Consider the following 15,622-nt stretch of genomic DNA (forward strand, 5'->3'; position numbering starts at 1 on the left):
AAAAATATCACTTTGCATGGCCAATTGCATCCTTTATTTAGGCTTCAGAGGCTGATGAAAAGGAAATCCAGCTAAAGAAAACAAGGAGAGTCAAGGCCTTGCCTGTGACTCCACAGCTTACCCATGCCGGTGCAATGTGCTACACCGGCATGCCAGAGCCAGATAGGGAAATGCTGAAAAAGTCTGTCCCCTGATTTGTGCCACCTGCTAGTGTCTCTTAACTGATGTTAGCTTACAGCAGAGAGCTGCTGTTTCATATCAGCTAGCAGACTGGGCACTGAAAAGAGCAAGAAGAGACTTCCAGTGATTCCAAACACACCCACTTCTTTTTTCTCTGGGGACTGTGCACTGAATTTTACCATGATGCTTTGGGTCTATCTACTCTGTACTCTGAAAATATGATCCATGCCACATACAAGTAATTAATTACTGCAGTTACCAGTGCTTGTGTCTCTCTCTCATGTATATGTCAAAAATCACCCACTCAACAGCCCAAAGGATTTATTTTGACATGGTACTTTTTTTTGGATGAACAATATTGTTAAATTAAATCACTACAAACCATAGATCTCCCTATGGACAGCATTCCTGAAGATTCAACAGTCCTAAGATTGATTCTTAGCACAGTTATTGTAAGAACTTTTTATATTTCATTCTGAGCATTTTTTACCTTCAATATTTTGTTTCATATTAAAGCTCATAAATTGAAATACAGATTGGATCAATATTGCCTGTTTTCAGCTATATCATAATGAAAATCATCTTGCACAGTTTATACAAAAGACAATCTGTAGACCCCCAGAAGAAATTACCACTATGTCACCTGTGTAATGAGCCCAGCTTCTATGCTTCACATATTACTCGGGTCTTACAGCTATGGATGCCATATAGTTTTAAAATACACACTGCATTAAACAGGGATGGGTGAAAAGGGTTTTTTTTTTTTGGGGGGGGGGGGGGTGTAGGAGTCGGTATTAGCAGGAAGGGACTAAACCGAGGAAACAAACCCGGAGTTAATCAGCAGGGATAAGTAAATGTATAAAAGAAAAAAGACATTACAAGCTGCAGAATAGTCTCCAGAGCCCGCAGCACGGCGGCAGAGCCGGGAGCTGCCCGGCCGGGGCGGCCCGGTGGCTACCATGGACAGAGCCCGCCGCGCCGCCCGGCGCCGGGCATGGGGGACCGGCACCGGCACCGGGGCCGCCCCAGCGCGGTGAGAAGGCACCGTCCCCGGGCAGAGCAATCCCTACAGGGAAATATTTCTTGGGGGGGGGTGGGGGGGGCGGGGAGAAAGGAAGGAGGAAAAAAAAAAGTTTCAGGCGCGCCGGGGCTGAGAAGCAGAGTAACAAACCCCGCGGCGGGAGCGGGAGGTTTTGCTGGCGCCGCTTCGTGCCCCCCCCCCCCTTTTCTTTTTTTTCTTTTCTTTTTTTTTCTTTTTTTTTTTTTTATGGCGATTTCTGACTTAGGTCAGACTTGCCTCTGTTGATTCAGGGCATCCTTCGGAACACCTGCCTCGGAGCAGTTACCGCGTTGGTATTAGGCGAGCACAAAAGCCATGAAGTTCAGCTGCAATAAAACGTTAATAAAAAAAAAAGTTTATTGTGGGGTGTGTAAACCTAAAATTTTAAAATAATCAAGAGAGCAGCTTATAGGCAACTTCAAAGGTTATTTTGTTAAACATAAGCGTGTCCTACTATTTACAATCCAAAAGCTTTGTTAAATGCATTTTGTTTTGGGCAAACTATTCTTCCTGCAGGTTGATCCTGCAGAAGGGGAAATCGTGACCCCTCATGGATTTTCATTCATTCTGGGTAAACAGTATGCTCAACACAGGAATTTCCCGTTACTGATTTTGTAGCCTATTACTTCTGAAGGATGGTTGCCGTTAACACCCACTTTCCCTAGATAATGTGATGCTGAAGGGAAATCTGAAACGGCAATAGAAAATCTGAAAGGAATATGCTGACACTGCACTTCAAATAATTTTTCAAAAAGCTCCAAAAGTAGAGCTAATATCTTTAAACGACTCAGTAGGGGCCAGATGCTAACACTGTTATTCAAACCAATTAAGTATCATCAAAATCTGAAACTGAACTCAGCGCTAGAAATTAAAATATGTAAAGCTGATTAAACTATCTGATGCTGCCCATTAGTAAAATAAAGTGTTTCTTGCCCCAACTGAAGATTTTTCCGAGTATCAATTTTCTCTCCAAAAGATTAAGTCGAGTAACCTCACCAAAAAGCCAGTGACCTTAAAAAGAAATAATCAAAAAAAATGCAAAATGTGTTTAATTATCAGAACCAGTTTCCTTCATCTTAGCATTAAGATTTTTAAGATTTGCAGGAAATGCAAGCTGAGATTTATATGCAAGTGGGACACAATTTTTGGTGGAGCACAGCATTGCTCAGATTTGCTTCTAATTTTCCTTTCAGTAAAATAAACACCTTGACTTGATATTTTTCATTTACATTTCTCAAATTTAGTTTATGAAAAGCAAGAGGATCCATCAAAATGGATGCTTTCATGAAAAAAATGTTCTCAACTTCGATAATCTGCTGGGTTTTTCTTTGAATAAACAAATTAAAGGTCTGCCAAAGGAAGACAGCAAGCTATTTGTTACCAGTATTTGCTGCAGACATTGAAGAGTCTTATTCAGACTTGCCTGCCAATCTTCTGCATAGACCCTGATCCTGCACCATCCACTTCAGGAATCTCAGAGTCAGGTCCCTGCATCATCTCCACCAATGCTGTCAAGGCGTGCAAGTATAATAAATACGACTGCAAAACACACCCACAGATATCACTTCAGTGTTTAAGTAAGAGGCTGCATTTTCCTCCCTGCTAAGCGCCCAACTGCCACAGAAACAACCAAAAACCTCTGAACACTAAGCAGCTTTTGAAACCCAGAAGCCTGACTTTAGGTGCTCATCTTTCATTTTTGTTATTTCTATTTTGGGGAATAACTTTTCTTGCTCCCTGTTTTAAGAACACTTGAAATTACAACCACAGAGTCTCAATAGTAAGTTTTGACCCAGTCTTTTCAGTTGGGCCATGACGATGGTCTTCTATTTGCTCTTCTTTGATTACTTGGAAAACAAAAGGAAAACAAAGACAGAAGTATTCTTTCCAGCTGTCACTTCCCCTGGGGGTGGGAATACTAGTGGAAAAAACTATGAATCACTTTTTAAACTCTTGTTTAACCAGGGATACGTAGATGCTAGTGTCCCCTGCGCACACCTCTATGGCTGAATAGCCACAGACACACACAGCCAGGGACCCTTCAGTATTGGAGAGCATCGGGGAGGTTGTGCTCTGGGGCTGCCACTGCAAGCTCCAGCTGTGAAAGTGCTGCAGGTGCAGGCCTCGGGATACCTGCCATGGGGGTGTCACCCAGGCGTCACAGCAGCCCCAGGCAGGTGTGTGGTAGCATTAGGAACTTCCTAGCACACTGCCAGTCCCTCACAGCTGCTTAAATCACACTGAACCATGCCCCAGCCCCTGGAGCAGCTCAAACCTGCAGGCCAAGGTTGTGAAATTACCATTAAAAACACAGCACAGAGTCTTCACACCCCTAAAGCCTGAAGGAGCCCAGCTGAGAAAGGGGTTCATAGAAATTATACCTAGCAGCCTTTGCAGGATTAGGTAATGAAACCAACTAATACTGCCTTTCCTCAAAACATGCATCACTCCTACAGCCTTGGCTTTGAATACTGCTTACTCCGGTTCCCCTGGGAGGTGTCAGGGATGGAGGCAGCAGTCACAGGCAACAGCAGCATCCAAGCAAAGCGATCTTGCTAACCCCAAAGTTACAGCCAGCAACACTTCTGAGCTTTTGCTATCTTTCTCAACGGGCAAACCCTGGGAACCTAATAGCAATTCAGAGCCCTTCCATCCCAGCTTCCACCCTCACAGCACCAGACTTCAGTTTTTCAAGCCTTTTTAAACAAAAAGCTTTCCAGATATTATGCAATACAGAGAGGATGTCACCAAACCATAGGGTAGGGGAGAGGGTTATTTGGATGCTTTGCTAGCCAAGCAATAGAAGTGTAATTGATTTCATCCAGAAGTCTTTCCACGACCAGAGAAGAACTACATGAAAATTTGCTATGAGAGTATTTTTGCAAGACATTCTGGGAAGTGGTGCAACATGACACAGGTCTGGCTGTATTTATCACAGCTTCACCACAAACATTGCAGCACTGGTAATTTCAGAAAAATAACAGATATGCTTCCTACCTGAGAGGTAACTGAGGCCAGTGGATACTGCATGTTCTGCACGTCAGACTGTGCCTTACCTTCTCACATGCCCTGGAAAACTACCTCAGGCCCATACTTTCACCCACACCAGAGAGGAAGCTCCAAGAGGAGCAATTTATGCAGCCTGGTTTGGGCTTCCTCACCTCCAGGTACTCCTCATCAGACTTAACGAGGGAACAACCTATGGGTCCAAGGATTTTCCTTGCAGAAGCCTGCATCTAGTTGCCATCCTTCCCAAAGTGTTGCTCACCTTCACCCTGCAGCAGAAAACTCGACCTGTCCCTCCCTCTCAACCCACCCTAAATAACGGGCTACACCTGGAGCAAGGCATCTGCTCTGCATCCTCCTTCCCCAGGTGTTGGGACAGGATGACCCTACCAAGAAGCATGGTGAACCATCTCTCTGCTGGTGAAAAGCCAGCCTCAGGCTGAATATCCTTTGCTTTGATAGCAACTGGAAATGCTTTTGAAGCAACTGGAAGAAAGCACGTGGTGTGAGAAGGCGGTGGCACACAGCCTACACTCATGCCCTGTCTTTGGCCTTGGGCTCCTGTTGTCCACAGCATTATTTAATGTCGCTGGACCTCAGGTCCTTCTCCACAGACAGGACAATACCTCCCCAGGATGCTGAGGAGCAGCTTAGGGACTGAGAACTATACAAGTAGCCCCTATATAAGCTTTAGTCAAGCTCTCAACTGTGCTATTTCTCTACTATTGAGTACATGGCTATGATGGTCAGCCTACGAATCATCACAGTTTGCTGAGAGCATTTCAGGGGACTTTCATATAACACTGGCTCTTAGTTCAGCATTAGTACTTGCATGAGAAGAATAAAATAGTAATAATAATAAAAGATTATGTGGGCAAATACAAAACAAATACTAAAGTGATACTTTTGCCTACAGCAACTGAAATCCAAAGAAAACCAGCTGTACAGAAGCACTTAGCCTGCTTTCCATTGCTTTTTTAAAATGGAGTACAGAAGAGCCCAGTGCCCGCTGTGCCAGGGATCCCTTCTTCCCCTGGATCCCGTCTTTGCTCTAATCCCATGAATAGACTAATGCCGCTCCAGCGGAGGAAACCAGCAGCAAGCCTTCTCCCGGCCTCGCCGCCGGCAGTAACTCTCCCTGCAAAACACTTAGGCAAAAGGACTAGCCTTTCTACGTTAAAAAAAAAAAAAATAATGCGCCACTACCACCTCTTTTTAAAAGGGGACTTTAGAGAAAAGATGCTGCAGGAGACATTATCGTGCACGGCTCTTTCAGAAGCTGGGCTGGTGGATTAAATAAATGAATACATAAATAAGTAACCCGGTCTTCTCGCACTGCTCCCAGGGAGAAGCGGGGGCGGCCCCGACCGGGGGGGACACCGGTGCCCGCCGGGGAGCGGCGGGAGGCCGGGACGTAACTGCTGGTCGCGGATGCCGCCCCAGAGCCGGGAGCGAGCAGGATCCCTGCTCGGGCAGGATAAAAATATTGACTGTAGATAAGGGAGGTGCAGGTGGGGACTGAGGGCACGGCGACGGCTCCCGGCGGGCGGGGGTCAGCGGTGCTAGCTGCTCTGCCGGGTCCCCGAGGATTGCTTTGGGGATTTTATGGGAAGCAGGTGACGTCGCTAAACGGTCTCAGGCTTATTTCAAAGTGTCCCCTGAACCGGGAAACTTTACACCTGTCGGGGGTGTGGGGGGGTGCGCGGAGTAGCAGAGCACTTCGTCAGTGCATCTGCCTCCCGGCTCGGCAGAGCCCTGAAGGAAGGAAGCAGAAGAAACAAAAGTTCAGAAACTTGCAGAGTCAAACGCTTTTCCCTGCCCGTGGCCGGAGCTCCGACAGCTCCGCTGGGTCGTTTTCGGGACGCACTCCCGGGGGCCGGGTGCAGGCTGGCGCCCACTCGGGATCAGCCCCAGGCGCACCGGCCCCGGACGGGGTGGAGGGACCGGCCAACCCCCCCAGCGTGTCCCGCCACGGTGCGCTGCCAGCACAGCGATCACGGCCAGCGGTGACGGGGTCCTGCGCTGCCTGCCCGCCCGCGCCCTCCCCACGCGTGGCGGGGTCCCGCAGCGCCGGGGAGCACGCCGAGGGGCGACGTGCCTCCCGCAACCTCCGGGCAAGGGCTCGGTTACTCTAAGAGAGTAAGAGGATTTTGAAGCCTTGCAGTTTTTGCACCACAGACCCTACGTGATGCCCAGCCTATGCACCTCTTGTTACTGCCTCTGGATAAAACTGTGCTGCTGAGCATTAGATGGGAACAAAAAAAAACCCCAAACCAAAGATCCCGAAACATAAAAATATTAATGGATGGTTGGAGATGAAATGATACGCGCTGACCCGGTGGGATCGAGGGATTTCCTTGTCCCAGACAGACCTTTTGAACACCAATCTGACAAGTCGAAGAGGGGTTTACCGTGCCGGTGAGCTCGGTGTCTTATTTCAGCGAGTCACGTACCATTAAAGAGGCACTTTTACAAGTTTGCGGTGAGGCGACGAGGCATTAAAAGCTGCTTGCTCGGGAGGAAAACCCGCGGCGGCAGCGCTTGGGGAAAGGGTTAACCCGCTGGCCGCCCTGCCTATGAAATGATGGTAAATTACCCGGCGCGTTCTCCCGGGGAAGAAATTAGACTTCAAAAGGGCTGGAGCCCTCCTGAATATATATCAAGCAGATGGGCTGATGCGCTGTCTCGCTGATGTGCAGTTGATTAACCGCCCCATAAAAGTGCAGCAGCCCCGCTCGCCCGCGGCGGGTGCGCGCCGCCGCCCGCCGCTCTCCCGGGCACCCCGGCGGCGGCAGCGCGCCTCTCCGGGGCTGCTGCCTTGGTATAGAGCAAGGGGGGGTGGGGGGAGAGAGGGGATGTCCGCCGCAAGGGACTGGGAAAGGAAGGGAAGGGAGCAGAGGGGAAATAACGAGAGGGGAGAGCCGGGGGAAGGAGGGGGGAAAAAAAAAAAAAAAGCGAGCGGGGAAACAAATTGGGGTGAAATGCAAAAAGAAATCTCTTCATAAGCGGAGGGGATCTGCTCTCCCACTCCCGAATCTCGCTATCCTTGGCAGCGCTACATAAAGCCCATCCCCGCCTCGGCACAAGCTCCCACCGCAAGTCCCGGCCATCCGCCGTGCTGAAGCGGGTGCGGCTGGTCGGCACCCCCCCTCCCCGCCCCGAGCATCCCCGGTTAAACCGAGCTGGGGCGAAAAGCCGCGGGGAGCGGCAGAAGGAGCTGAGCGCTCCCCGCTCCCGGCTGCAGGACGGGGCAGGGGCGGCCGCTCCGCCGCTGTCGCCCCGCGGGGAAGCGCCCGGCTGCGGTACCGGGCTGGGGGGGCTGGGGGTTGTCGCACCCATCCCTGTAGCAGCTCGGTAAAAATGCCTTCTCCCTCCTCCCGGTCCTAAGCGGGGAGGGAGAAAAGCACACGCCAGAAAAGCCACCCATTGTAGCGTTTAAACGCCTCGCCGCTCAAACCGCCTTTGACACGCCTTGGCTGGGCTCCCGAAGGCATCCTGTGCCATTCGATAGCACTTCAGAAGGGGCCTCTCTCTCTTCTCCGCTCCGGGGCAGCCTGGAAATGGCCAGCGCCGAAAGAGGCAGCGCGTTCACCGCACACGGGCAGCGCCGGCAGCGGAGCCGCGCTCTCACCTAACTCCCAGGGGTGGCAGGGGGTGTGTGTGTGTGTGTGTGCAGCAGCTCTGCAAAAAAGACTTTGGGAGACTCAGCCTGAAGTTAGGCAGGGCAGCATATGGCTCTCCGGGGCCGGACCCCAGCTCCGGGAGGGCTGCCGGCTGCGCGCCCCGGCCCCCGCGGACACCCGGCCCCCGGGCAAAGCCCCTTGTCCCCGGCCTGGGCGCTGCGCGGCTGGGCTGTCCGCGGAGGGGACGCTTCCCACGCCGGGCTGGCAGGGCCCCCGCCTGACCCCTGCACAAGCCACCCCCTCGCCCCTTTCCCCGCATTTTTCTCTCCGGGACTGGCAGGTCCCGGGCAGATGCGACGGCAGGTGGCCGGACCCAAGGACGGCTCCCGCCGGGTGCCGGTGGGTAGCGGTGTCAGAGGTGGAGCCACCCGTGTCGGGGGTGCACAGCGGAGCCCGAGCCGGGACCTGTCCCACGCGGGGACGGGGCTGTGGGGCGGAGAGGAGCCAGCGCGCTTCCCCCCTGCTCCTGCGCGGTGGGAAGCGGGGGGCGGCTGCGTGTCTCCATCCCCGCTGCAGCCGCTCGGACCCCTGCGAGCGTGTGCACGCGTGTGCGCGCCCGTGCATGCCGGCCTTCGCGTGGGCTCGCCCATCCCTCTGTGGGCGCCTGCCTCTCCGCGCTGTCGGAGCAGCCACGCTGGGCCGTTCCTGCGTATCCTTTTCTCCTCCTTTGTCTCCCTTTCTTTGGCTTTGACTCTTTCAGGTGCCCCGGCGGTGCCCTCGCGTGCTGCTGGTTGCTGGGAGGTGGCGTGGCTGCCACTGCGCTGCTGTTGTGCGAGGGGAGGGAGGGAGGGAAGGGGGGCTTGAATGCTGGCTGTTGTGCTCGGCCGGGGTGGGGGGGCCGCCGAGGAGGAGGAGGCCGAGGATGATGATGATGGAGGGGAGGGGGTGACGACGGAGCTCACCGCGGGCGCGCAGCTCCCTGGAGAGCCGCCTGAAAGGCCGCTGCGCTCACCAGCTGACAACGCGTGCTCCGCTCCAGACACGGCGCACCGCGGCCGGGAGCCAGGCCAGACCCCCCTTTCGCCCCCCCCTCCAGCCCCCCCGTCCCCCCCATTGTCCGCCCCATCGCATTGTCCGCCCCGCTCTAATTAAGAAACACTGGCCCCACGGCCAGCTCCCCCCGCCGTGGTCCCTGCGCTTTTCTGGTCTCCCCTCGCCGGGTTTAACCCTTTCTCCCCCTTCCCTCCCTCCTCCCTCCCCGAGGCCAGAGGTTGAGCAAACAGCAGCCGGAGAGCTGCACGGCAGCGATGCGCTCCGGCCGCCGCGCCGCAAACTCTTCGCCCCGCCACCGCCGCGACTCGCTCCCCCCCCTCCGCCCTCCCCCCCCAAAATCCCCGCCGCGGAAACGGGCGGGCAGAGCCCCGCACCGGAGCCCGCGGCTGCGGTTTATCCGGCGACCCGGGCTCAAAAGGCAACGGAGCCGCCGTGCGCCTCGCACAAAGGCGACCACCTCCCCCAGCCCTATGCCATCCCCCTCCCTCCCCCGCAGTCGTTTCGCACACCCCGGAGGATATTTAGCGTTCAGCCAAAATTTAACGCTCGGATAGTGCGCTTCTGACTCGCCCTTTTCAAATAAAAGCCCGTTTAAGACGATAAAACCCCACGAAGCAACCCGGGCGAAACTGCTTCCAGGGGCTGGTGCGCGTCCCCGCTCTTGTTAAAAAACTTTGCGCTAGTCTATACAAAACAAACACTGTCGCAAGCTCAATAAAGCGATTTATCCATCTTCATTACTTAAAGAAATGTTGTCTCTTTGTTTGTTTGGGAGATATTAAGCATGCTTAGCTTGCAACACATAGTTGATTCCTTTGCTAGTATCTTGGATACTTGGATCTGACTTTGGAAGGTAGGAGCTAATTGCTAATAATGGAGAGAAAGGAACCAGCCAGCATAGCGGGAGTGGCCTGGCATATGGGGAATGAGCACTCTGAAATACTCAATATTCAAGTTTCCAAAATATTAATGAGATTATAGCAACCTGCAGCTATACGTTACAGCTTGTTAACGGAGTGTAAGAGAGGGGGGCTGCCAAGCGGTTGTTATGCAAACTCTATAGCTGAACCTTAAAATGGAAATGCGGCCGGGTATGTCTTTCAAAGAAGCGTTCAAAAAAAAAAAAAAAAAAGAAGAAGAAGAAAAAGACCCTCAGACGGCGAGTGCCGCGCTGTAGCTGCGAGCACCGACTGCGCCATGCGGTGCGCTCATCTGCCGGGGGCAGGGACCCCCTCCGAGGGCGCGGGGAGCAGTTTGATCCGCGCTTTTCAACCCCCGCGCGGGTCCGCAGCCGCAGAGGCAGCGCCCGGGACGGCGGGGCCGAGGGAGGGTGCGCGCACGTCTTCGACCCACGGCCGCCCCGCCGGCACCTCCAGGACCCCCTCCGCGGGGTGCTGCCCCCAGTCACGGCGGCAGCCGCGTACCCAAAACAAAACAAATAAACAAAACAAGACCCCCTGCTCCCCCCTCCCCTTGCCCCCCAAATTGGTGATATTTTGCTCCCCCGCATCACTCCCGTGCCGGGAGCCCACGCGTGCTCCCTAAGAAGCGAGACTGGCTCCCAGAGCCCAGCAATAAATGCCGTAGACCAAAGATGACCTACCCCGAAAAAGCTGGCGGGTTTTAGGAAGGGAAATGACCCTACCGATGAACTTTTCACCCTGCGAGACCGTACCCCGCCTCGGCAGGTACGGGGGGGGCGGCGGCAGCGGCGGCCGCGGCGGCCGCGGCGGCCGCGGGTGTTTGCGGCGGGCAGGGCGGCAGCCCGGGGTTACCGGGGGGGGGGGCAGGTGCGCCGGGTTAGCGATCGCCCCTTAGGACCCCCCCGCCCCCCAGGTGTCACCTGCTGAAGCCAGCGGGACCCCGGCACCGGCACGGCTCCGGCTTAGCCCTGGGTCTGGTGTCACGGGCAGGCTGGGCAAAGCATCAGCCCTCCCCCCCGGGGTTTAACCCGAGCCCAGGGGCCACATCCTGCTCCCCCGGCCACCCGCCGCGCCGCTCGCGTGTCCCCAAAACCCCGCCGGCTTTCCCCGCCCGCTCCCAGCCCTTCCCGCACGGCTTACACCCCCCCGCGAGACAGACGAGGCTCCGTGGGGGGACCCGCTCATGTCCCCGACCGCGGGGGGGGGGGGCTGGAGAGGGGAGGGGAGAGAAGGGAACGATGTGACCCGAGCGGCGGTACGGGGACAGGCGGGTACCGAGCAGCGCCAAACCCCTCGCCCTGCACTTGTTGCAATTACCCCGGCTCAGCTGGGAACGGCGGGACGGAGATGGGGCCCGATCCCGGCGCTGCAGGCAGCGGGGGGCAGCCCTGCTCCACGCGGGGCACAGACACCCCCCCCCCCACCCCCCGGCCCCAGGGTCCGTGCGGTCCCTCTGCAGGGAACCGGGGCGTCCCGCCCGCCCGGCGCGGTCTGCCGTCTCCCGGGGGCATCGCCGTCCCGGGGGCTGTCGCGCTCACCCTCCGCCGCCGGCTTTTGACACCAGCTCGGCTCGGGGCGTGCGAGGAGAAAAAGCTAAACCCGACCGCGCTTTCAGGCTGGTTTTGGTTTGGTTGTTTTTTGGGTTTTTTTTCCCCACGTTTATTTGATCTCAAAAAAAATTTTAAAATTAAAATACATAAAACAATGGCAGCTGGCTTTGCTAAAATTAAAATAAACGATTCTTGTCGTAGAAAAGTTGTGGTTTTTTAAAAAAAAGAGAAGCAGAAATAGTAGCAAACACTCCATAATAAATACGTTTCCTATTACCACAAAAGCAAAATAAAACGGACATAAAAGTTTGACACGACAAAACTGTTTTCGTTTTTAAGAGAGCGTTAGGATTAAGTGGCTTAATTAGATATTGGTCTCCAATTGGCAGTTAGTTAGTAGCTTTCCTCTTGAAACCGCATCTCCAGCCGCTGATAAAGTGCTTGCGCCAAGTTTCCCCCCAAAAAGACGCCGACATGGTGCGCAAAGGAAAATCCATCTTTTCTCCGCTATTTACAGGACAAGACAGTGCGTTATTTACTTTTGTGTGTGTGTGTGTGTGTGTTTTTCCACAGCAATACGACCCACGGCAGGATGGGTGTCCTGGAAGACGTGGGTGTCAGCGCGGGTGCACGGCCGGGCGGGGAGGGCGCCGGCGGCAACCCCCCCGCGCCGGGCGGCAGCAGCAGCAGCGGGGCCGGACTCTTCTCCTTGCGCATCACCTGCTCGCCGGCGGCGCAAGCCAGGCTCCGCGCTGCAAGGCGGCGTGTTGGCAGGAGGGAACGGCAACGACTTCTAGGCAAAATAAACTTTTGACAGTGATAACTAAAAATGAAAAAAAACCAAACCAACAAAAAAACCCAAACCAAAAACCAACCCCAAACAACCGACCCTGACAGATAGGGCGGGCACAGTCACTCGCTAACAGCCATCCCCCTGGACGAACCCAGGAGCTGCCGGGGGTGGGAGAAGAGGGGGCGGATTTCAAAGCGACCGAGGGGAGCCGGTGCCATCCGAGACGGCACGGCGGCCGGCTGCTCACCCCACGGCGGAGTCCGTGCTCCGAGGGGCGGCCGCGGCCCCGGGGGGGTGCTGGGGACGGCGCCCCCGCCCTAGCTGGCCTCGTCGGAGTCGCTGTAGTGGGAGCGGGGCGAGAACTCCCCGTCGCTCCTGTGGGACCGGGGCGACGTTTTGCTCCTCTCCTGCGGCGGCTGCCCGGGCTGCGGCATGAGGAGGGCGGGGGAAGGGGCTCTCTGTCCCATCAGGGCGCCCTCCGCAAAGGCGGGGAAGTGCAGCGGGTCGAGCTGCACCGAGTAGCCCCCCGCGGCCGGCGGCGGCGGGGGGAAGCGAGTCCTGCCGTGCCCGGGGGGCGAGGCTCTCGGCGGCCCCGGCTGCGGCGCCGGCGGCCCCGGCGGCGGCCCGGCCCCGGCCCCGGCGGCGCAGGGCGGCTCGAAGGGAGCCCCGCGGTGCTCGGCCTTGCCGGGGGCGTCGGGGGGGGCGTCGGGGCTGTGCAGCAGCTCGGCCAGGGCGCTGATGTAGATCTGCGCCATCTGCAGCGTCTCGTACTTGGAGAGCTTCTTGTCGTTGTTGAAGGAGGGGATGACGTTGCGCAGCTGGTCGAAGGCGTGGTTCAGCCCGTGCATCCGCCGCCGCTCCCGCGCGTTGGCCGCCAGCCGCCGCTGCTTCTGCACGCCGCTCACCTGCGCCCGCAGGCCGGGCCCGCCGCCGCCCCGCGGCCGCCCGCCGCCCGCCGCCGCCGCGCCCCGCGCCCCGCCGGGGCTGCTCCCGCCGCCCCGCGCCGCGCTCCCCTCCGCCGCCGCCCCCGCCGCCGCCTCCTCCTCCTCCTCGCCGGGCAGCAGGTAGCGGGGCGAGGCGGCGGGCAGCCGCGCGGCGCAGCACACGCCCAGCCAGCCCGGCCCGAAGCCGCAGCCGCCCGACTCCGGCCCCCGCGGCGGCTCCGGCGCCGCCAGCTCCCGCGCGCCCTCGGCCCACGCGGCCCGCGGCAGGCTCATGGCTCTAGCGCGGACGCTGCGCGCCCATGGGGCGGGGGGGGGTTGGTTGGGGGGGGCGAGGGCAGGGCCGGGCCGGCTCGCGGCGTGCCCGCCCGCCTCGCGCGTGGCGGCCCGACGTCTCCGGTGTCGGCCGGGCGCCGCGCCCCCCTTTAAGGAGCGGCACGCGCCGGGGTCCCCCCCCGCCTCCGTCCCCCGTCCCCCCCCCTCGCTTCCCCCCTCCCCTCCCTCGCGCCCCACCCCTCCCGCCGCCCGCCCTCCACTCGCGCCGGTCGCGTGTCGGCGCGGCCAATGGCGCGCGCGCGGGGGCCGGCGCGTGCGGGGAGCCAATGGCGCGCGGGGCGCGGCCCGCCCGGCGCGCGGCGCGGGGAAGCGGAGGTTGGGGGCGGGGGGGGCGGGGGGGGGCGGGGGGGGGGCGGGCGGTGTGTGAGTGTGTGTGCGCGCGCGTGTGGGTGAGCCGGGGCCGGCGGCACGCGCGGTCCCGCCCCGCCCCGCCCGGGGAGGCGCGCGCCTGGCGGCCGTCCCGTGCGCGGCGGTGCGGAGCGGGGTCGGAGGGGCGCCCCGGCAGTGCGGCGCCGTGCACCGGGCGGCCCCGCCGACAGCGGGAACGGGAGCCCGCCGGCACCGGCCCCCCCCGGCCCGCTGCCGCCCGCCGCTGCCACCGCCGAGGACGCTCCGTCGCGCCCGCCAGGGGAAACGGTCCGTTTCGTTCCCCGGCGGGCCCCCCGCCGGCCAGACCCCGGAGGGTCCGGTAAATGCTCGCCTTGGTGGGCACGGCGCCCTGCCTGCCCGCGCCGGGCGCGGGTAGCCGTCGGTCGGACCGGCACTCGCTTCCTGCCGCCGCGACGCTGCCCCGAGCTAGCGGTACGGAGGGCCGCCGGCCCCGGGCCGCTGCCGCGGGGCGCCCCGGGCCGCTGCCGCGGGGCGCCCCGGGCGCTGCGGGCGGCCGCGAATGAAGCGCCGCGGTGCTTTGCAGGGGTTTAGCTGCGAAGCTGCCGAGCGTGTGCCCTGGACTCTAGCACGTTAGCCCCGCGGGGACACGCGGGAAGCCCGCACGGGAGGCGGTGGGTGAGAAACGGCGGGGCGTGCGGCCGGGACAGCACGCGCGCGCTGCACCCGGAGCTGCCACGTTTTCGGCAGGGTCCCGAGCCGCCGCCGGCAAGTTCTTTTGTTCGGCCAACAATAGCTCCCCAAAGGTGGTGGCGAGGGAGGTGATAACTCCGTGCACGCATCCCAACTTTCCTTCCGAGCAGCCGCCCCTCCCGCCACCGCCGCCCGCTTGAAGAGGAAAAGTGGAGGTTTACTCATGTGAATAGGCGTGTTGAGAACAAAGTGATGGGCACAGTATGAGGTAGATATGTTTTTTCAAACGTGAATAACTCGCAAGCCAAGGAGGGAGCGAGGGAGCACAGCAGCTCAAAGCCGTGCAGCGGTGACATAAAATGAGCAACCTTATTAGTTTATTAGGCTGGCTGAGCGTGCTCAGCGCATTGCAGGCGCCTGGGGCCCACCTTCCACAAACAACTGGATGTTTTCGAGCAAACGCGACGTAGATGGTTTGCTTTCTTTAAAAAAGAAACCGAGGCAAGCCTTCACTATTCTTTTCTGCTCGCAATTATGGTTTAGAGGCAAAGCTGCCGGACTTCCCCCCCCCCCCCCAACAAGTCCTCAATTCCTGATCAAAAAATGAAAACTTTTACTTAGTAAGAAAGATGAAAAAGGAGAAGTTTATGCCTTGTTTCTGTGTATTATCCATGAAGTTGGCAGGCCATCTATTTGTACCCGGTAGTGACTTTTATAAGCTCCTATCGTATTACCGCACACACGTAGATGCTTTTAGCATTAAAAAAAATAAATAAATCCTCTCTCCACCGTGCTGAACGGTACTGTTTGCCAGCTAAATACCCAACCCTCCAGCTTTCCTTTCCGTCGCCAGGCACCACGTGTTCCCTCACCCGGTCCCGGTGGTACAAGGTTGCTTTGCGAGGAGCCCCGCCGCACCCTCCTCCCGGGGGTTAAGCCTGCGCGTCCCCGTTTCGAGCTGCTCGACGCGAGGACCACGGGCCAAAGCGTGGAGATGAGCGGGAGCCTTGCCAAGCAGGAGCCGCTGACACGCGTTCGCAGACGCCTAGCAAGCTCGCAGGCACGGGGAGAGCGATGGCGGTGCTGTCTTGAAGTCTTAAACACCTCCCTCCCGGCTGGCGGGCCACGGGCTTGTTG

The 15,622-nt window shown here is 58.1% G+C and overlaps 1 protein-coding gene across 1 annotated transcript; it reads right to left on the reverse strand.

The window, feature by feature from the left end:
- Positions 1–11,561: 11,561 nt before the first annotated feature.
- Positions 11,562–13,575, reverse strand: ATOH1 (atonal bHLH transcription factor 1). The gene has a single exon (XM_052810791.1). It carries the CDS (start codon positions 13,403–13,405, stop codon positions 12,506–12,508), a length of 900 nt encoding a protein of 299 aa, XP_052666751.1. The 5' UTR covers positions 13,406–13,575; the 3' UTR covers positions 11,562–12,505.
- Positions 13,576–15,622: the final 2,047 nt, after the last annotated feature.

This window comes from Harpia harpyja, chromosome 2 (assembly GCF_026419915.1).
Source record: "Harpia harpyja isolate bHarHar1 chromosome 2, bHarHar1 primary haplotype, whole genome shotgun sequence".
Taxonomy (NCBI): domain Eukaryota; kingdom Metazoa; phylum Chordata; class Aves; order Accipitriformes; family Accipitridae; genus Harpia; species Harpia harpyja.

Bases quoted from the DNA above. Each gene is read 5' to 3' on its own strand.
- ATOH1 (XM_052810791.1), bottom strand. From the start codon at position 13,405: ATGAGCCTGCCGCGGGCCGCGTGGGCCGAGGGCGCGCGGGAGCTGGCG.